General features: G+C 42.3%; 1 protein-coding gene across 1 annotated transcript; it reads right to left on the minus strand.

The window, feature by feature from the left end:
• Positions 1-1,664: 1,664 nt before the first annotated feature.
• LOC121836498 (cytochrome P450 3A19-like) lies at positions 1,665-14,256 on the minus strand. Its single transcript, XM_042291409.1, has 4 exons — positions 14,168-14,256; positions 6,407-6,547; positions 2,186-2,355; positions 1,665-1,771 (listed from the first exon to the last, which is right to left on the minus strand). The coding sequence occupies exons 1-4, from the start codon at positions 14,254-14,256 to the stop codon at positions 1,665-1,667; spliced, it is 507 nt and encodes a 168-aa protein (XP_042147343.1).
• Between the last annotated feature and the right edge of the window lie 8,158 nt (positions 14,257-22,414).

Raw genomic sequence — 22,414 nt, forward strand, 5'->3', positions numbered from 1 at the left:
TGGCCGACCATGGAGGGCCATGGGGAGTGATAGCCTGCCATATAATTTACCATAGACGACCATAGACCATTTTTTGTATGGGAAGTTCGCAAAACGTTCGCGGCATCTCTAGTCACGAGTGTCTCCGTGTCTCGGTAAAGCTTTGGTAACCATCCCCTTCGACGTCGCGAGACTGAGCGACAGCCTGGACCGCTCAATGCGCATGCGTTCTCGGACGCGGGGCGTCCCCACAGCTAGGGAAGGATTAGGCGCTGTAGGTGTGTTGTCTAATGAAAACTAGGGGAGTAGAATGCATTGGTCTTTAGTAAAGTACCTGTTTCTAGTAAACAGTTAGGGGGAGAGGAGAGACTCTTCTCTTTCACATTTCCCAAACACTTTCTAAGCTACTGGAGACCATTCGTATCTGCCATCGCAATTTCTTTAGAAGATAAATAATGTGACTTCTCTGTGTCAAAGTCCGCCAGATGTTCAAAGTATCAAAACGCGGTACGCAAAGAATGAAGAGACTGACAGTATCGATGACATGCCCAGAACTGATAGGTCTAGTGTGAGTGAAGGGGCTGTTGGCGGTGCGCTAACCACTTTTCAACGTAGTCCTGAAAGTCCACTCGCTACGTGACGTATGAAACGAGTATCTTGCCCACACTCACCGCTGAACCGTCGTTGACCAGTAACCAGCCATTTACATCCACGATATCAAAAATACTCCGTTCTTTCTTCCTTATTGATGTCTTGTTGGCATGGGTGATTGCAGTGCCATCTCAAATAAGCCAAAAACTCGATGAGTCGGCCTAAGTAACTCCATAACGCCCGTGTTTTTATCTCCCATTATTTCTAGATAGATCGCTTTTTAATCAGAGGATGACTTTATGCACATCCTGTTCATTTATTTATTAGATGACAAATTGACGCGCAGTTATCATCTACAAAACATGATATCAAGCAAGATACACCAGTTTTATCATAAACTCGAATTTATACTTATTACGATTCGACTATTTCGGATTTTCGATAAGGTTGTAGAGTTGTCGATCATTGGGCTGGTACAGGGTGCAGCACAGTGGACGACAACAATTAATTTCAATTTTTTGTTAAGACAAAACTGAGATACTGCTGAACTACTATATCGGTAAAATGTGGTCCTCGATTCAATTCGTGTAAGAAATTTTTAATTCGTCGTAACATTGCCTGAGCGAAATACAAAACTTCGCTGATCTTGCGTTCGCATTCACTGCATCGCGCAGTATAGGGTGCATGCAATTCAGCACAAACATGACACTGTAGCTTCTTTCTTTTTTTTTCATCTTACCGATGCAGGGTATTGACGAGCGTCAAACATAATCGCTTAAGCTGGAGGTCCTAAAAAACACTTTTCCCCACGAACACGTAATTTTGATTATAATCTTCCCACTCCTAGAAAAAATAAAACAAAATATTGGCGATCCCCTGTTCAAAGCTGAGGAGGTGGCGTCCGTAAATGTAGTGAGAAATGGTTCCGATTTGCACTTTGTACCAACGTAATTCTTATCGCTCCAGAAACGTGAGGGACGGCGAAATTTCAGACCAAAATTATATTTGCTATCGGAAGTTAATTTACATCCAATGCGTCGACGACACAGCCAAATGATTTTTGCGTTTATTCGAGAGATTCCTGCACGGCGACGTCACGATGCTTTGTTGTCGCAAGACTGACGGGAAACCTTCTTGAGCTTGATCCAAACACCATCGCGAGGATTGGCGAAGATGAACGAAGTCTTCAGTTTAAGTTGATCTTCCTGTAAATCGCACACACAGACAAAATTAATAAGGTGAAGTTTGAGATCGCTTGAGAATAGATTTTACCAAGCTCCTTCTTACCTCGGGAATATTCAACTAGGACTTCTACGAATTATTATAAAGTGTATCGCACTAGTCGGTTTCTCAAATCGTGAATTGTAGCTTTATGCGTATCCCCCAGCTTCCGTTTTCTTTTTTTTTTTTTTTTAATTTCATAATTTAAGAATAAAAAAGAAAGAAATATACTTTTGTATGACCGAGGAGCTTGCTATTTCTCGCTGAATTAGGAAAAAGAAAATATGAGTAGCATTTTGAATTTGTGAGGCGTTTATTTAGACAGAAACACAAGGTTTAACAAACTCATTGGTCTGTACAGCAGATCCTATCACGAAATAAACCAGTATTCCACTTGCCCCAAAGTGCCTCTCGTCGAGAAACAAGCTGTAGTTTGCCAAGATCTTGGCAAATGCGATCTTCAATTCCAGCTGAGCAAAACGCATGCCCATGCAGCGCCGTGGTCCATTTCCGAATGCTTGATACTGCACGGAGTTCAAGATGCTCTTGTTACAAGCGCTGAATCTGCGAAATTTCAACCGAGGTAACAGGGATTTTACGGTGACAGCGACGAAACCATGTGCAGCTTCACAGGCCGGAAGTTTACCGTATACCAGTTATCTAAACACCACACCGTAAGGCAATTTGCTTTGACTACTTCTGTTGAAGTAAGAAGGAAGCAACTGAAAGAAGATAACAATACAAAATATAATAATTGAAATCGCTATTTTTTAGTTTTTATACTGTTACAAGAAACACTCTTTTCAGCCTGTTCGTTTATTATTCTTCTATCAATATATTTCTAGGTTTTGAAGTATCCAGTGTACTGGATCACCAAAGTCAGAAAAGTAATTTTCCACGGTCGGTGTTGATCTTCGCTATTGTGTTAGTTCGTTTACATCTGTTGAGAAATTATGGAAGACGCTAACGCCTTTAAGGTTAAGCTTAGAGTTACCACGAAATAGAACTTGGCGTTGGGCCGGGACATGTTTTCTATTCATTTAACTACTATGCTAATCCACCCTATAGCCGAAAGTTATTGTTGATGAGGATTACGGGGGAGGGGTGTTTTCAAAAAGCGAAAGAATGCAGGCGAGCTGGTTAAGCCGGGGGGAGGAGTTGGCTTGTCCGGTGCTTTATTTCTACGTGTCTCACTGATTAGATTATAGAGGGGCCGGGGGGGGGGGGGTAGTTTTGAAGCTTAATACTACGTTTTAGCACATTGTCTGTTTCATCATCTGTGGCGATGCCGATTCTAAGTAGAATCTGCATCGTGAACAGGTAGCTTTTGATAATTTCGGAAAAGGGGTTCTCACAATGAATTTGGCACACACTACACGAGATTAAAAGGCAACTCCGCTCAAAACTCAAAATGAAATAAATTACTGGTATCGCTGTAGTGACACAAAATACGACCCCAGCCAGAATATTACATCCGGGGGACGCCGCATTCTCAACTAATGCCGATAATAAAAATGCGACCCGCCGCGAACCACTGCTCCTTAGCGGGCGGCGGTTGCCGGTCGCTAAAGCAACATTGAGCCGTGACGTCAGTATCGTTCTCTTTTTTTCTTCCGGTCCGGGCGTTGCGCGGAGTGCGCTTCTTTGAGCCGCTACCACCGCTACTTCGGCTTGTGATTGGCGTGTTTAGCTGTTGCTTTTATCTGTAGCCCATGTAGCTTCGGTATAGCCTTTTGTTTATTTGTCTTGTGAGGACTCCAAGACTCGTTTTAGCGAACAACTCAGCGCGCCCAAGACTGCCCAGCTGTTCCAGGAAAGATGCCCAGTACAACTTGTAGCGCTGTGGGCTGCTGAAACAACCTGCTGCGCAACCCGGGGATGCTTTTTCACAAGTTTCCAACGGACCGGCTAGTTTCGGTTTTGTTGGCCACGCCCCAAACAAAACTTTGAGACGTCGATATCTTTAAAATTACGCACGATAACGAGAAAATAAATTACACCTTGAAATTCAGGGACGCTATACTGCGCTAAAAACAGTCATAATCCCAAAATTCGAAGTATAGACCGGAGTTGCCCTTTAAATAAAAGTGACCATCCTACACAAGTAGCACGCCGAAGAAACTCCTGCTTGGCACAAGCTTGGAAATCCTTGGGGCCTATAGCTTGGGCCCAATACGGTTTTGCTCCATGGCGCTAGTTAAGTGCCAGAGTCCTTCTTTTCGGCGTTTTTGTGGCTTTTTTCTGGCGCAATCATAGAATTGTCCAATCGCCAGACTTGAGCCAAAATTGCCACGTATAAACCGAAAAACCGTCAGTGATGACTGAAGCTGGCACTTGTTTGGAACTTTAAGTCCCAAGTTGCTACATGAAATCCGAACAGTCACAAGTGAAGCCCAACTTTGGCACTTGTTTATGGATTTCGGCCCAAAGATGCCAGAAAGCAGCCAAACTACCATAGCAGTGAAGCCTAACCTTGGCATTTGTTTGACAAATTAGGGCCAAGATACTTAGACTCTTGCCTACTTCGGCTTTACCTGAGAGTCTTCGGGCTTTCTTAGGTCCTCAATTCCCAGACAAGAACCAGATTTCGCCCAGAAGGACTGCACTGTCTAGGTATATTTATTTTCTTGCAAAAACCATCTCGTGTACGTGCACGTCTACGTGCACGTGCATGTTGGGTGGGACAAAGGTCCACCACAGCGCCCAGGCGCCGCTACAGACCGCCCAAAGTCGACACAAAGTCCCAAGCGCGCAACAGCGCATGAAGAATAGGTGCAAGAGGATTATAAAAGGGGGGCACGCCCACAGAACGATAGGGAGATGGACCGGGAGTACGGAGACGTAGAGGTAAACGCCATGGCATCGTTGTAAATTAATACTAACGAACCATTCCTGTTATACTAATAAATGTTGTTTCTTGTTTTGGTTGGAAACCCCCGGTTTCATTTAGTTTCTTCAAGATGGGCATGCAGCAAGGTAACCCTTCCAGAATGTCGCGCGGTGAATGAACGGGGAAAGCTATTTTAAGAACAAGGAGGCGAAAAAAAAATCGTTTTAACGTTTCTCAATTTCGTATACCTTACCAAACTGCGACAAAACGAAGCTATACGTCCCGTGTAAAATGAAAATAATACCCTTTGTTGACGAATGTTGCCTACAGGCAACAAACCAATTAATAATTGTGTTTCTTGAACAGTTTCGGTTTTATCACTTTTTTAATATAGGAGTGTGGCAACAGTCTTGAAGATCGAAACTATACAGCGCATCTAGTGAAAAGGTACGTGAATAGTTGACGAGAAAAAATAAGTTTGGTGCGCAAATACGTGAATACTGAGAATGGCGGAACGGCGAAAAATATGGATCTGTTTCTCTCTTGCACTTGATATTCAACGATAGATGACCGTTTTACTTAAGGCTATCGTATGCGCAGATATTATTGACACTTTACAGTGATCCATAGAGGTTCAGCAAGGACTTTTGCCTCGTGTTGCCAACAGGCAACAAAGCCACGATTTGCAAGTTTACCTCATGATATATTTTTTAAACTTTATCGCTGTTTTGTTTACTTGATTTGGTTAAATATGAATGTCTTAAAAATAAATGTGTCAAGTAATTTTTGTATATCTCGTCAATAAAGGGTTGAGGGAGCCATCATGCAATAACGCACTTGTATACCATACTAATGCAACATTCCACGCAAGGTCACAAACTTATAAAGCTTTGAGCTCTACTTTGAACTTGGAGAGGACACATACGTACAGTCCTGAAAGCAACTTTGCCTCAAGATTTCAACAAGAAAGCGTGTCTAAGCCAAGCATCGCAAACGTAGCAACTTAGCGGCCATTGACCGAAACCTAATTAAGGATTCTATAGGCCAACTTTCCAAAAAAACAAAAAAAACAATATAATTTTTTCATGTCGTATTACACCTAAGACTGCGGTGGAAGAAATCGGAAGAACTTTCAGTAGAAAAAACAGACACAGAGAACGTCTCTTGAGACGTTCTCTGTGTCTGTTCCTTCTACTGAAAGTTCTTCCGATTTCTTTCACCGCAGTCTCAGGCGTAATACGACATGATTAGCTACCACCAGCTCGCCTGCACTCTCACCGTCTTTTCACAACATAATTTTTTCTTGTTTTCGAGCAAACATTTAAACGGCTTTTGTGGGCATGCGTTTATGGGACTGTTCTATCTTAATAAACGTACCAACCTCTGCCTCGCAAGCGAATCGAAGACTTATTTAATAGCTCTCCGTCATTTGCAATTGGCATGTTAATGCCTCTTAATTTTGAGAGCTTAATGATGCCGGAACAATCATAGGGCATGCTTTACATTGTTCAGTATTTTTTTATACATTAGAAATTTTCATGCGCCTTTTGTTGTCGGTGCTGCAATGCACCACAGGTAGGACACTTTGTAGTTGGTGGGCATCATTGGTAAATAAACAAGCAAACACACAAAGCTCTCCAGTATGCTACGCAAACGTTCCAAGCTCTGTTAAAAATAGAATCTCCGATCGTGACTGACGCGTAAAAAAGCCTCTAAACCATTGGATCTTTTGTTCGTGTGTGTGTGTGTTCTGGCTGCTTTTAAGATACTTGGTCAGCTTCTTACCTGTCCGGGTCAAAGGCTTCAGGTTGGTTCCAGAGATTGAGGTCGCGGTGTAGTTGGTGCACCGGAATCAAAATAGTCATCCCACTAGGAATCTTCAGACTCTTATAGTGATAGTCTTTTTCGCAGGTTCTCGTGATAAATCTGTCACGTAACATACAAAAAATAAGATTGCTCACATTTTAAGCAATATAAATACCCAACCAACTGCCAGTCCAATTTTCTGTTTTATGCAAAGAATTTGCCAACAATGTCCGATGACTGCAGTCACATCTGGAGCAGCAGCAGGATGAAAGATTCGTGCTAGCGATTGTTACGTCACAGTGGAGCTCATACTAACATATGACAAGCGCTACTAACACAGACAGTTCGCTGAGACGCTTGGTGTGGAATTGCAGCGTACCCAGTGTGCCTATCTGTGAGAGTGTCTCCGACTGCTTGATCGAGGTCACGTGGTTTATGGGCTGCGTTTCCGATACAAGCTGCGTGGAGGAGGCAAAAGCGTCGATTGTCTGCAATCTTCCCTGCATTGCTCTGCATCCAATACTATACCAGGGAATATGTCTTACTCCGCAAAAAATCAAAGCAAATGGCCTTGGCGCCGACAGCTTTTGCGTGGTTGGAACGGCTGGACGCGCACAACTTCGGGGTTTTCCCCTTTGAATTAGGAGAGCTGGATGCAGCCATCATTGTTGGAAGTAACGCGTTACAAGTAACGACGTTATTGGTAAGCGTTAGAAATTTCAGTAACGGACTAACGTACTTGTTATATTTCTGATACCTCTGTCAGACAGGCACCTGAAATGACCTTTACGCCTAAGGCCTTTAGGATCTTCAAATGACCTTTAAGTTCTGCCGTGCCAGACAGCGCAAGTAAACGTTAAAGCACGTCCACGCTAAAAAAATAATATTTTCGCGATATAAATAATTTTTGAAGTTTTTCTTAAGTAAACGAAATATTAAAAAAGACAAAAGGACGATTTCAGTGGGTAATCGAGTCAGCTGAACTGGAAAACACGAGGCCACGAAGGAAAGGACTGAACAAACACAGCAGTGTGTTTGTCCAGTCCTTTCCTTCGTGTCCTCGTTTTTCCGTGTTCAGTTGACCCGATTTCCAACAGTATGTGACCAGCTCAACTAAAACCCGTGACGAGGTCAGTCGAGTTATTACAACAAAATCCACTTTAAACGCAAACGTAATGTTTTTTTCCTGTTTTTTTTTTTGCAATTTGCGGCCACCCTGATCGTTTCCCGCTCCAGCTTCTTTTCTGTGCTTCTGCTACGCATCTACGCCTTTTCCCTGCTCAATTCTGCGTCGTGCTCACGCTTGAGTTTCATCGCACGCGTCCACGTTTGTTCCCTCGATGGATCTTCCTCCCAATATTGATCCGACTACGATAGACCCCGCGTCTCGCATCGCGTTCCTGATGTCCCTGCGAGCCCTACCATGAAGGTGCTTTGACATCGATGAATGGTTCCTTGCTGTCGATCACGGATGCTTTGACGACTATCAGTTCCGACGTTCAATCTGCCCAACGAGAGACTGACTGCCTCGAAGAAAGGCTCTTCGAGAAGTCGTATTAGCGCCCAGGTCGCTTCAACGCTCCAATGGAAGCGCGGCGACTCCTTCTTACTCGCGGACGCTCCTCCGTTGTTCGACGTATCGCACGACGTGAGGGCGATATAAATATGTATATATCTACAAAAGTATATTAAATATATACAGTATAGTTAGCAATTCAGTATTATATGTAAGATAAGATATGAAGTAGAGGAATAAAAGCTAGACAACTATGGTTATAAGGAAAATCGAGAGGAGGAAAACCGAAGTGACGAAGCGGACGATACGAGCAGCGGGACAACGAGGCCTACTAGGTAGCTCGGGCCGAGAATACAGAAAACTATTAGTAGAGCGAGGTCTGTACAAAATATACGTGAAACACGCACTTTTCTAATAATAAAAAATAAAACAAAATCATTAATTATAGGTATCAGTACGATCTTTTATATCGGTTGGTGTCTCTAGTGTAGACCGCTGCTGACGAGAGTGCGCGCCTTTAGCAGCCGTAAATGAGTTTTACGCTAAATTCCACGTGAGTTGCCGTCTGGCACTGCTTAAATGACGTTTACACTAAAGGTCCAGTGGCGTAAACGTCCTTTTAGGTGCCCGTCTGGCAGGGGTGTAAATGGCTAACGAGTGAAGTTCAGGGGTTAAAAGCGCTAAAAACGACGGACGAGTAGGAGAGACACACACACAGCGAGAGATCAGTTCAGAAGGCGAGTCCTTCAGTGCGCTACCCGCTTTTAGTCATCTTGCCTTTGTTTTTAGTTTTGTTTATTTGACCAGCTTGGTATTCTAATTTTAGTTGGCTAGAAAGTCACGGCGACGCAACAAAGTCGTCGTGTTGAAGTAAATTGATGATCGGCCCCAGGGATAATCTGCGAAAAGACCCCAAAACAAAATAGAACAAAAAGATTGAGGTCTCTTTTTTTTTTTGTTTTTGTCGCATTTCTTATTTTTGCGACTGTGTGTGACGTAACGAAATGTTCTTTTCAACTTCGCCGCCTTTCATTTTGTTTTTAAGACACTGACGCATCGCTTTTTGTAAGTCGTTGGAGCTTTGGGCTAAGATTCCTCGTGAAACGTGCGAATCTTCCGGTTTCGCAGCCGTTGTAGCGAGGAAAGCGGTCAACTTTCCCGCATGGAGCTGACCGGAACGCCGCTCGTGGCGTACCTACTCTTTCCGAGACCTGAGCTCCCTTGCTGATTGTCAGCTGCCCGATTTTCATATGGCCTGGCTTCTTTCCATGCGAAATTGCTTGTCTGCTGCGTCGTGCCATTCCCCCAAGCCATCGACGCCAGAACGGCATCAGGAATCGGCAATAAAAAAGCTAAGGTTCTCCTTTGCCTTTAGCTGATTTGCGTCGGTAAATTTTTTTCAGCGATTGCGGTCGGACTAAATTTGAGGATGAGTGTAGATAGGGTTTCGCATTCTTCTGTTCGTCACTAACGGTTAAGAGTGCTGCTGCCAGGCGAGACAAACAAATTTATGATTGTGTTTTCTGCGTCCAGCTAACTGTTCTACAGGTCCGGTCCGCGTGCTTAGTCATGGTCAGAACAAGCCATTAGCCTGCAGTTTTGATTGGTTACTAGTTGTATTGTACGCTATTGATATAGTCTATAATTTAAAAAAAATGGTTTATATCCATACGAGCATCCCATCGGCTCCTACTAATTATCCTCGACTTTTCCCTTCCACCAGTCTAGCCTACAGCTCCTTGTTAAGATTCATACTCCCAACGTTTCTCAGAAGTACCTACAACCATCGTCATGTGAGCACCTGGGACACGTGCCACGAACAAGTGCACCAACGCCGTGACACAGCAGAGTTTAGGTGGTGTATACATTCTCTGGATATTGGCAACATCATTCATATATTTGTCTATTAGCACAGTCATGTGGCTCGGAATTTCAAAATGGAATTTATTTGCACAGTGTAAGTTCTGGTATTACGTCCATAGATTGCTGTTGGAATTACTTTGTAAACGAAAACAAGCAATCGTTTCTCCTAAAATTTATAATGGGAATTTATTTTTGTTTTCAGGTTTCTATACCCCTCAGACATTTGGAGGAGGCCTGCTTCCAAAAAGACACAGTGCGACTTTCCGGCATGGGTCATTCTTCCGAAAAGTTGCACCAGGTTCCCGGAGAAGGAAGGCATACGTGAGAGACATTACTTTTTCAGCTGTGAAACGTAAAACAATTACACACCGAAAAGACGAAACATTTATACCAAAGGTACAAAAATTGGCCACGTTTTATTTCTTTAATTCATTCTTTAAGGTGTCAAAATTGATCCCCAAAAGAGACGAAAGTATCTTTCGTTTAATTTTTTACTTCATCCTTCAAAGTGTCAAAATTGGTCCCACAAGGGACGAGAGTTTATTCCCAATTTAGAAAGTTACCTACCAAATATTAGTTTCATTGATCCCTATACGGAGAAAAGTTATCGTTTGAACGTGCAGATTCCAGTTTGAAAAAAGCAAACGACTTTGAAAAAGCAGACGGCAGTTTGAACGATCACACAGCCGTTCGAACGTTAAGACGCCCTGAACGTGGTACGCGAGTGGTTCGGACAGCTTAACGGATTTTCCGCGTTCGTTTTGTAACAAAACTAAATCGGACGACTACAAGTATCCGCGAATACAACCCAAAGTACTTCCCACATGTCCGACGCCGTCTGGTTTTCCCTTTTCACAGATCCTATTTACGTTCTCGGACGAACCGCACAGGCAGGAAACACGTGAACAGTGATCTTGAGACCTTTCCCGGCTATTTTGTTGCAATCCTAGTCGCGGCGTTTTGACGATAGGGCAGATTTTAGACTGGTTTCTTCCTAAACAACACAGCGATGCTCGGCCAGTGCGGCGACTTCCTCCCATGCGCCTGACCGGAAGTACGCCCGAAGCGCCCCCACCGCGGCGTGACGTAACACAGTCAAGTTGGTGCACACATCTTTGGATATTGGTGACACTGTTTATATATCTCTTTTTTTTAGCACCGTCATGTAATTCAAAATTTCAGAATATTTTTTTTTTATTTTGTTTACAAATTGCTGTTGCAATTTTCTTGTAAACCAAAACAAGGAATTTTTTCTCTTAAAGGTTCTAATGGTGCTCATTCCTCTTTCTTGCAGGTATTTGTGCAGCACCGACGTTTGGAGTTGGCCTGCCTCCAGAAAGACACAGTGCGACTTTTTTGGCAGAGGCCACTTTTCCGAAAATTGCACCAGGTGTCTGGGGTAGGCAGGCATGCACGCGTGACCTTTTACTTTTTCTGCCAAAAAGCGCAAGAAACATAAGGCACATCGAAAGAACACTAAATTGAAACCGAAAAGAACGAAAGTTAGTCAAATTTTACTTTTTTTAATTCATCCTTTAAAATATCAAAATTGGTCCCCAACGTAAAAGAAGGTAATTTTCTTTTATGTTTTACTTTATTCTTCAAGGTGGAAAAAATTGGTTCCTAAAAGGACGAAAGTTTTTCCCTTTTAAGTTTTAACTTCATCCTTGAAACTGTCAACATTGGTCCACAAAGGGACGAAAGTTCGTACTTAGTTTTAAAAGTTACCTACCAATAATAGTGTCATTGATACCTATAGGGAGAAAGCTAGTCCCCATTACTATAACTACGGCGCTGAAGAGAACGCAATTGAGCCCCCAAAGAGGTAAACTGTGTCCCTTTCAAAGGGGCCCTGCAAGAACGTTTTTACGGGTTTTTAATTTAACCGAACTTGAACGCACTAAACGTAGTAACTTAGTGAAATTTTTTTTCTCAGATTTCACTTTATTTTAAAAGTTATAGGCAAATTAAAATTACAAAAACAAGCAGAAAAATAACCTCCTTCATGACGTCCTTGGTCGCTTGAGTTGCTGTAAACCTTAGGAGGGGTAGTGAGCTCAGCGAGCGCTCACGGCTGCCGCACTCCGTGTCGACGGCTCGAGAGGGCGTCACTAAAGCATGTTGTGGCTAGGCTGTATGAAGCGGGCAGCTAGGGCGGCTCGCATTGCATTTGCTTCGCAATTAAACACTAATTCGGCATGACACTTCATTGGCCACAAACGACAGCAAACATGCGGTAAAGATCAGTTCAGAACGGGAGCCACTTCGCGCTGCCATATCGCCAAACGGCCAAACCGCAAGCCAAAGCTGCTCACTTGTACCTTTGCATTTAATCGCATTATAATCAAGGCTTTCGGAACGCTCAGAACCGGTCGGATCCTTAAGCCCGTATACGACCGCAGCGCCGCCGCGTACATCCGGGACCCTTCCACGCCCGTCGATCGTCGGTGCCCGATCCCACTACCCCTTTCTAGTATGCGCCGCCTTTTCCACCGCTTGGTGGCGGGTATTTCAACGGGTCATTTCTTGTTTCCGTACTTTATAAACTGCATCTGTTTCTTTTCTGATCTATAATGCTGAACAAAAACTACTTTCATTAATAATTCACACGGTTCACGCCACTTATATTTTGTTTTATTTTTTTTACTAAAAATAAGCTTTTAATGGCCCTTACCAGTAGTAACCCCAGGACCAAAAACTTCACATATCGCGCGCTTTCGACACCGCGGGTCGCACCCCGTAGGCGTAGGAGGTTTCCGCGTCGTCCGATTAAAATATGACGCACTGATATTTAGTTACTCTCTCCGTGCCCGCTGGCATCCCCGAACCCCAAGAGATGTGGAAACCGCAAAAAGGTAGGCGCTTAAATGGGATTGTAGGACCCTTTTAAGGCCCGTTCACACACCTGGGTTTGACTACGACCGACTGAGACAAGACCGGTCTTCAAACCTCCTGTGATGGCTTTCGACCGGCTCCGCAGCAACACATCTGGTCATGAGTCGTTGCAAGAGGCTTAAAAACTGGTCTTGTCTCGTTCAGTCCTAGTCGGTTGCAAGTGTGTGAACGGGCCTTTAAGCGCCGTTCACACACTTGCAACCGAGTAAGACCGAGAGAGACAAGGTCGGTTTTTAAGCCTCTTGCGAGGGCGGAGGACCAGATGCGCTGTTACGAAGCAAGTCCTAAGCCGGCGTAAGAGGCTTAAATACCAGTCGTGTCTTTCTCGGTCGTACTCGGTTGCACGTCTGTGAACGGGCCTTTAGGCTCCGTGGCAGGAAACAAAAACGTTTTTCTGGCAAATCCAAAGCTCAACCTTAAAGCGATCAATGGAAATGGACTAAAACAAATAAGGAACTAAAAGCAGCTCTTTACCGTTTTGGGAGCCCATCGTTAGTGACATCGAGTTTCATCCTCCTAAGGACAAAGTACTACTGTACTTTCGCTTTTTTTTTTTTTTAAGATTATAAAACAGTGACGCCACCTTCCGTGTTCGCTTGGGAAGAGACATCCACCGAATGAGATTGCAGAAATCAGCGCAAAATAGTGCACGAAGAGTTGTTGTTGTTGTTTTGCGCTTGACGAGAGGTTTTAAATGGTCACTAAAGTCATGTCCTGATATCGACTTCTCCGGAAGCTTGGCACTCAAAACGGCGATTCTCCCAAGAACTAGATAACCGATAGATACGAATCGACAAAAATCCGACGTCGTTGTATTTGTTTCATGAGCGCAGCTTCACAAAGTTTCGTGGTATTGTGGGCTTGTTCACATCGCAGTCCCCACCTCCACTGCACAATATAGTCACCGCAAACTTAAGAAACAAGGGGCGTGGTGTCTCTTGAGTAATTTATCATTGCTCAGCGACATAAATAAAAGAGCCTAGAAATGAATTGCAAGGACTCGAAAATATTTAGTCATGCCCCTTGTTTCACACCAAATTTATTTATTTAGCGAAGCAAGCAGCTCTTAAAGGTTTAAAGCAACTTTAATTTTTGTTGCTATTATTTTGTGTTTTTCTTTTTAAAGGAGGAGAAATTAGCAGCACCAAGTTATTGTGCACGTTTAATGTTAATAACAAGAATTAGACAAAGCGACTTGTTCGAGTTATAGGCCGTAATTACATCGAATAACTTGTTTTATAAGAGGCCCGTTCTGGGAAGCATTTTCAAGCTCTTCAAGATAATTGTTCTGGGGTGCCAAAAAGAATCGCGTCCAAGCAAACTTTTGGTTACCAGGGAACTAATCGAAACAAGCGAGTGTTTCTGAGTGAAGGCACGAGCTATATTTTACTAGGTAAGCCTACAAGTTGCCTTCAGTGTACATTCCTTCGATGAAAATGAACGGGATGGCAAATGATCCGCCTTACCCGGCCACGGGAGGGTAGAGCCGAAGTGCCTCCAACGTCACTTGGTCCAAGTATTCAATTCTGAGGATAGTCTCCACGTAGGACTCCATCTGAATGAGTAATAGTGTTGTCTGCCAAAACAGCCGCTCCCTAAATATATCTCATAGCGTATTCACTGCGTGGCTGAATTTAGTCACACTTTTTGCATCGTGACTTTTTCTTCGGCCTTCTTATCGCCTAATGCTGCAATTTCTGTGGAGCAATAATGGGGAATTGTAGTAGACCGTTTCCGCAGCCCGCTAAGCACCCGAATAGCACTACCTAATCCGCCTCAAGACCTTGAACTATGCAGACAAGGCTGGCGGCGCGCAGGCGCAGCTGCGGCGTTTTCTTCAGGGATACCGTAGCGGAGGAGAAAACCGGTCTACTACAATTCCCTAATAAGTGCCTCAGGACTCCCTACACCGTGAGTTTCCTAAGCTGTCAGAGACCACAGCTGCTCAGCACGAACTGAAGGGGGGGGGGGGGGGGGGGGGGGGGAATCGGTGCGCGAGTGTGTTACATGGGTGATGCAAAAATGGGTGAGGGTGGTTCTACTTTCAATAAATACAGCTTAAAATGACTCCTTGACAATTATAAACTATATTAAACGCACGACGATTGTCTGTTTGTTTGTTTTCTCCACTCAATGACAGTCGTAACACCCCCCCCCCCCTTTTTTTATCTGGATAAGCATCGTACCGGTGTGCGGTCGTGTACCGCTACTCTGTGGTACACGTTAAAGGGACACTGACATCCTCCAGAAACTTTTTTTTTAATTTTTTGCCAGGCCGTCTATTATGGTGTCAGAAGTCTACCCAATCAATATTTTTTTCCACAGCGTCACGTATAGTGTTAATAAAGTAAAAAAACGTAACTGCTCGAAACCGAAACTGAATTGGGGAGGGAGAAGAAATATAGAGGAGGAGAGCGTTGGCCGGAGGTCACGTAGCTGTGCAACGACTGTTTTTAAATCAACGTAGTTGCAGTTTTTTAGAAGTCACAAATAATGGCAATCATATTTTTTGTGTATTTCTAGTGAGTGTGCGCCTTCGATGACCCACGAGTTTGATTACCTTGGGTGGTTGAGTCTGGATTATAAAAAAATCGGCACGTGAGCACAGAGAACAGTGTGTACGCGACTCAAATCAGCCAGCTCTCGATCAGCGGTTTCTGGGCGGAAAGAAAATAAATTTCGAGTCGCAAATTGGGTTCTGGGTGGTTGGGCTCTCACATATCATATACAAATAAAAACCTTGGCGACCATAAATACCAGTGTCCCCTTAAAGATCCCGGACTATCGGTTGGAATCAGTGGCGTAGCCATTAAATTTTTTATGGGCAGTGCTTTTCTTCGCTCAAGCCGTTCGAAAACAAAAAAGAAAAGAGAGAAAGCAAGACAGAGAGAGAGGAAAAGAAATTGCACAAACAAAATGTGAGTTACCATTTTCCTTTTTTTTAGAAGACAAAAATTCAACCTTCTTTGACACAGTTCGTTCCACCTATCTTTAAAGAGGGAAACTTTAATGGTGAACAACGAAAGCACACAATCATAAAATATAATACTGGGTTTTGAACAAAAAAGTCCAAACAGGCTCACAAAATATTTCGGTGCGTTAACTTCTCTGTGGAACACTCGGGTATCCACTGACTAAAAACTATAGAACAGTGCCAAAGAATACCGAAGTTTACAACAGGATTAAACATAAAAACCGCAATGAGCACTGAAGTAATCATCAAGTGAAGCGTTACGCTCATTGTTCCTTCGCAGATCACATTTTTTTCAGAAATGATCGTGCTATGGTCATGTTTTTGGTTCTTTCCGTTCTTCGTTGTCGTTTTACGAGAAAGTGGCAGAGAAAAGTGCCAGTTTCTATCATTTTTGTGGAGTCTAAACGTTTAGTGGAAGACGCCGTCGATCGATAGAAAAAAGCAAGAGGACCTTTTCGGGGCTGACTTGGATGTTCCAGTGAATGCTCAGAAGCGAAACCACAAGCAAGTGCCCCTGGGACGTGTCAGGTATGACCTGAGTGTTCGGAGTGTCGAGAACGAACGTTCCGCTTCAGCGGCGCTAGCGGGCATGATGGCCGAGATTTGCAGAAGACGGTTTACATTAGGATACAAGGTCTCCAGGCGAAGACAAGCTGTCTGTACCACTAAGCTGTGCAGTCCTTCCACACCTGTAACCAAACCAGAACTTTCCTAGGCAGTTTATTTAACAAAACGAATGCTCCGCACAGGTTAGAGATTTGTTCGAAGTCGAGGCTTGCAAGTCGCGTCGTAAAGACCGACGTCGTTATCCACAAAATCGCTGTCGCCTAGAGAGGACGATGCTGCCTGACGTGAAAGTGCCGGCCCTATGGGAGACCTTGATGACACACTTGAAGTTCTTGGTCAATAATAATTCTTGAAAAAGCGTCAAGCGAGGGAACATTCATGACTGACGTTCTGAAAGCAAGATTATAAAAAAATACCCACTGTAGTGATTAAAGAAAAAAAACTACGTACGTTTTGAAACCAAGCCACCATGAGCATTCCAATGTTGCTTTCACGGTGCATATGCTGTCGCTTTTCTCTCTCGCTTCTTTTTTTTTAATTAGTAATGTATATATATATTTTTCTTTTTTGACATTTTGGTTGGGTATATTTGAAACTAAAAAAATTTTTGGCTAGTAAACCCTAAAAAAATAAAAAAAGACGGCACGAAAAAAAAGCACACTACGCTGTTTGTCCTTTCGTCGTCCTGTTTTGATTGTAGGGTTTGCTGCCCTGAAATTGTAGTCGACTCCTTGAGAATCAAAGGGTAGGGGGACTTTAGTCAAGTCGCCTGCATTTTCCGAGGTGGAACCAACGTCCTTCGAGGTCATGACTTTGCGGCTTTTGTGACGTTGGATGCTGAGCCGGAGACGGACTTGCGTTTTTCACGCGGTCCTCGGACAGTGTCGTCATCTTCATTGTGCTGTGGAATACTGTGGACCCCGCCCCTCATTGTAATGGGTTGTCAAACAGAAATAGAAACATAGCATTTTTAATTCCTTGGCAAAACGTCGAAGCACATGAAAAAAGACGAAAAAAAAAAAAAACTGACACAGGCAAGGAAAACGGGAAAAGAGAAAAATGATAAAATTTCCGTGCGTGTTTCGACCTTCGAACATCCCCCCTGGCTACGCCACTGGATGGAATGCACTCGCTCAATTTCTCATCTACAGTCGAAAGAAAGGTCTCCCATTGAGGCAGACTAACTTCGAGGCTGTTTAAGCAAACAAAACAACAAAAAAAAACACGCAATTATGGGCACGAACTATACCAATATACTTACGTTTTTATCGAGGGCTTTAATGATTGTAGTTCTTAGCTTATCTTGCACATCTTGATGTTTTGCCAAGATGTAAGCCATAAAAGTCATTGCCGCGCTGATGGTCTCAAAACTACAAGTAAGAATTATTAGGCACCTTTAAGCTTACTGCTCTTTTTGTTTCTTTAAATAAATATTTATACTTGCACGCTAATACTACTCTACATTATTTTACAGGGTTAATAAATTATTTATGGAATTAAGCATAAATATCCACCCTAAATGCAACGGAAGAAGTCTAGTCTAGCAGGATGTACTTTTTCTACGCTTCTTGGTAGGTCTCCGTTCAGTTCGAGATGACTGCTAAACACATTAAAAGGGCATTAGCTAAAGCTAATATTTTTTGGCATTTCTATGTACGCGACTTCGCCGAAGGCGCGTGATACACCCTTCTGAGTCGCGACATCGATGGTGTGTACGTACTTGAATCATATATTGTTCATCACTGGGTTCTGTTTAGTCCTTCGCTTTTTTTCGTGTGCAAGCTTAAACAGTCACCTCATTATGCCAAATGCATAGTTATATGAAAGTAGCTGAAAACCTGTGAGTAAGGCAGTGCCATTGCAATGCGCTGACTGCGCGAAAATTTTACGTTTTTTGTTGTTTAACATTGTTTGTACCCTTCAACAACAAAAAAAGAAAAGGAAAATGTCATCAGATTCATCCTATTTCGTAAGGCTTTGTTCACACATTTCCTATCTGCTGCTGCGCTGCCTGTCATAAGTACACGGAAGAACCGTAAAAACACGTTGTGTCGTAGTCCGCCGCAAGTGTGTGAATCAGCGTTTAGAGAGCTTTAACCGCTTACGGGGAGAGAACACCGGCGCCATCTATGAAGTAGTCTTGGAACTGCGTAGAGCTAGACTGAATGTTTTGCAGTCTTTGCGAGATAAAATCTGCGCACTATCTAACATACACAATAAACTTACTGCATAGTAACTTTGAAAAAATGTGTATTTTACTTTCTCTCTCTCTCTCTTTATATATATATATATATATCAGTCTGTCGAACCGAAAAAAATACGGGTTCGGTTACGGTTCAGGTTCAGGTAAATTTATTTTGTTCCGGTTCAGTTCCGTTTCGATTAATTCAATCCGCGAACCGGTTCGCGAACCGGTTCGGGGCGCTGAACCGGTTCGCGAACCGGTTCGGAAATTATAAATGACAAATTGCAACATCAAAATAAATTACAAATAAAGCATCTGAAATCAGCACATACGAAACGGGATACATCATAGTGTAAGGCTCAGGGATTTCTACCAGGAATGGTTTCTTTATGTGCACTCAAAGGTTACCTCACCGACGTTTACGCATTCGGACTTCATCTAATTGGATACGACGCAGTAGCTGTAAAATCCGCGACCTCTTTACAAACCCACTTACAAGAAGAACTCGCTAACTATCCCGCCACCTCGGCGTGTAACCAATTGAAGGAACAGTGGGGAGAAAATACAGCTTCTTTAGTTGAACTAGCCTTCGGTAACTCAAATTAGACCCTTAAAGAAGTTTTCATTAAACAAGATACGAAATATGAAAAACACTTCACCGAACGCAACGCCAGAAGGACGTAATAGGATAAATATTAAAATAGAAGAGTTCGCTGTCTCACAAATACGTTAGCTTCTAAGTGCCTATACGAAACCGGATGCATTATTATCAAACTCCACAGCCTTTTCTTTTCTCATTCCGATGGAAGCAAGCTTTAAGATCTCGCGCGTTCTAGAAACGTGTTATGAAATGAGCATACAGCAGCATTTAAGATTTACGAGATTGTAGGAAACTGAAATCCCGTGACGCGATTCTTTTTTTTTTTTTTTGCACAGCCTTTCATTTTTTTTTTTCTTCTGTGCAAGCCGCGACCAGCGCAATACTGGTTCCTATGTCAAGATTCATGGATGCAGCGTTTGTCAAGATTCATGAATGCAGCGTTTATATTCCTAAGACTGAGTGGAGAAGAAAAATATGTAAGCGAGGTGTGTGTCAGTTGACGGCACTTAAAAAACAAATGGCATTGATAGCACATTCATTGTCAACAGCGCGTGGCCGAACCGTTTTGACATGAGCCGGTAACCGTTATTTTTTTTTTCCGGTTCAGTTCCGGTTCGGGTTCATCGCGATAACAATATAACGGTTCGGGTTCGGGTTCAGTTCCGGAAAAAATACCGGTTCGGTTCCGGTTTTCGGTTCGGTTCGGTTCCGGTTCGACACCCTGATATATATATATATATATATATATATATATATATATATATATATATATATATATATATATATATATATATATATATATATATATATATATATATATATATATATATATATATATATATAGAAGGGCATGGTCGCGTAGGGTTGGCCGAAGGCGTGGAGTACACAAAGTTGAAAATCCCAAGTCAGAGAAATAAAAACACGGAAGGTTTATTTAAATAAACCTTCCGTGTTTTTGTTTCTCTGACTTGGGATTTTCAACTTTGTATATATATATATATATATATATATACAAATGTAGGATAACATTACGTATTTTGAAAGGCTGGTTTACAGATTTGCCTCTGTCGTCATGTGTTAGGTTGCCCTGGACACTTTCAATCTGCGCATATATTTTTAACATTAAAATATTTCACCGTTGGCTCAAAATAATGCTGAAAAAAAAAATATATATATATATATTGCCAGCATTATTTTCAGCCAACAGTGAAATATTTTTATGTTAAAAAATATATGCACAGATTGAAAGTGTCCAGGGCAACCTAATACATGACGACAAAGGCAAATCTGTACACCAGCCTTTACAAGATACGTTATTTTATCCTATATTTCATTTCCAACCCTCGCGAAAGGTAGGGGCGTTAACAGATTAAACGTTCGCGCGAATCGCGGTGGGAAATGAAGAGGTGAAAGGACTTGCCCGTCAACTAATGTAGCGAATAGATTCGCTCGGATCTCTGTGTCACTGAAGATAGGCTGTGTCTTCGTACTCTGAATGTCCAGATCTGGAACGAAAGCAAACGTTAAGCCGCTAAGAATTGCTGAGCCTGCCAATAAAAACTATGGTGTTAACTTCAAATCCAGAAGTAATAACTACTTCAATTTCTTGGACTTGGCCAAGGTAAAAAAAAATGTCCTATTTTATATATATATAAAATTTTAAAATCAAATTTTAGTCCCCAATTCTAAAGGTATGTATAGTTTCTATTTCCTTTTCCTTTTTAAATCCGAGTCATCATCAGACATTTCAATGCACACACGCTTGAAAAAGTACATGTAAGTTAACCTTCACGCTGAACACGAAAACAGCCAATCGCAACGAACAAGAGAAAGATCTATTGTTTGCCGTGATTGTATGTTTCCGAGTTCTGTGCGAAAATGAACTCAAGCACTTCTTAGAGTGCGCTAAACTTCGAAAAAATGTATGAAAAGTAATCACGCTTCAATCTAATTATGTCGTAAGATATTATTGGGGCACACTTGGTGGTGCATATAATCTGCCCTGTGCCTTAAAACGAAAGCAACCTCGATTGTGTTTTAAAAAGCTGGGAGCAGCCTAGTTGGGTCGTAAATAGTTCTTTTTTCTTAAAGAAAGAGTTGGCATTTCATTAACACAACAAATGTTGCGTAATTTGAGATAAATGCTGAAATTTGTTGCAAGCGTAAGTCTTATAAAAATGTCTTACGAGAATTCACAGACAAATATGTCTGGGTTCATTGAAAGTATAAAATAACGAAGACTTCTAATATAAATAAAAATGTTCTAGATTTTTTATTCTTTTTTGTTGATGTTGTTAATGGTGTAATTTTTATCATAAGAAGAAAAACCCAGTGAGGTAGATGATGACTTCAATCACAACCTAAAACAAATCTGCTTTCATATAAAAATAATTTCCATCATCCCCCTTCCCTCTATATAATTCCCGTAAGGTCCCTTAAAGGGGTACTTCGGCGATTTTTGGAGCTACCCAAACTAACTATATTTTCGGAGTCCCTGGCCTTTACCCTTTCCGGTTTGATATTTAGTGTCGCAAAACTCAAAAAAGTTATTGTGAAATTGGCAAATGAAAATGATGCCAAAACAAGCATTCAAATATACCCGCGATTTTTCAGTGCCGTGACGTCAGGGGAAGGCAGGCTTGCAGGTCGAGCGGGCAGTCTAAAAATGAACAATGACGAGCATTTGTTTCAAGCTTGTGTACGAGTGCTGGAGCGAGCTTTCAAAGCATTTATTTGACACTACTCAGCTGCTTATAATCATTTGGGAATAAAGTCTACAATCCAAAAAGTGAAGCCCTGCTTTTCTCTGACGTCATCTTTTTTACTCTTGCCAGTATAGACTTGCACTTCTAAAAACGCGGTGAGAACCAAACATCTAAGTCAAAAAAATTTGCGAAAAAAAAAAATGTTGGCCCAATATTTGGGTTAATATTTTAGCGATGTTTGTTGGTGTGTTTAGCAAATTTTGAGGCAAACCGGGGACTGATGATAACGATGATGATGACGATGAAATCACGGTTTAAGTTACGTTGATTTTCTTTTCTCCTCCATCGAAATTACACTTTCTTTGTGATCATATTTGCAACGTCGAAAATAAATCTCACTTACGATGGCAAATCTCGTCATGGACCTCCAGCGTAGGATGGCGACAGTTCAAGGACCGTTTCGCTTCCGTGACAGCATTCAGCATCAGCTGCAGCATGTCTTCCTGGTCGTTCTGATCACAAAAAAAGCAAAACTAAAATATTTAAAAATGTTTTCGTTGTAGTTGTTGTTGTTTTATCAGTATTGCAGCACAGATCCTTTACGCGTAGAGCAAGTCATCCGCTTCTTGGGCAGGAGTTGCACTGACGTTCGAACGACGCCGAACTCTGATTGCCTTTGAT

This window comes from Ixodes scapularis, unplaced genomic scaffold (assembly GCF_016920785.2).
Source record: "Ixodes scapularis isolate PalLabHiFi unplaced genomic scaffold, ASM1692078v2 PGA_scaffold2__306_contigs__length_199485367, whole genome shotgun sequence".
Classification (NCBI taxonomy): domain Eukaryota; kingdom Metazoa; phylum Arthropoda; class Arachnida; order Ixodida; family Ixodidae; genus Ixodes; species Ixodes scapularis.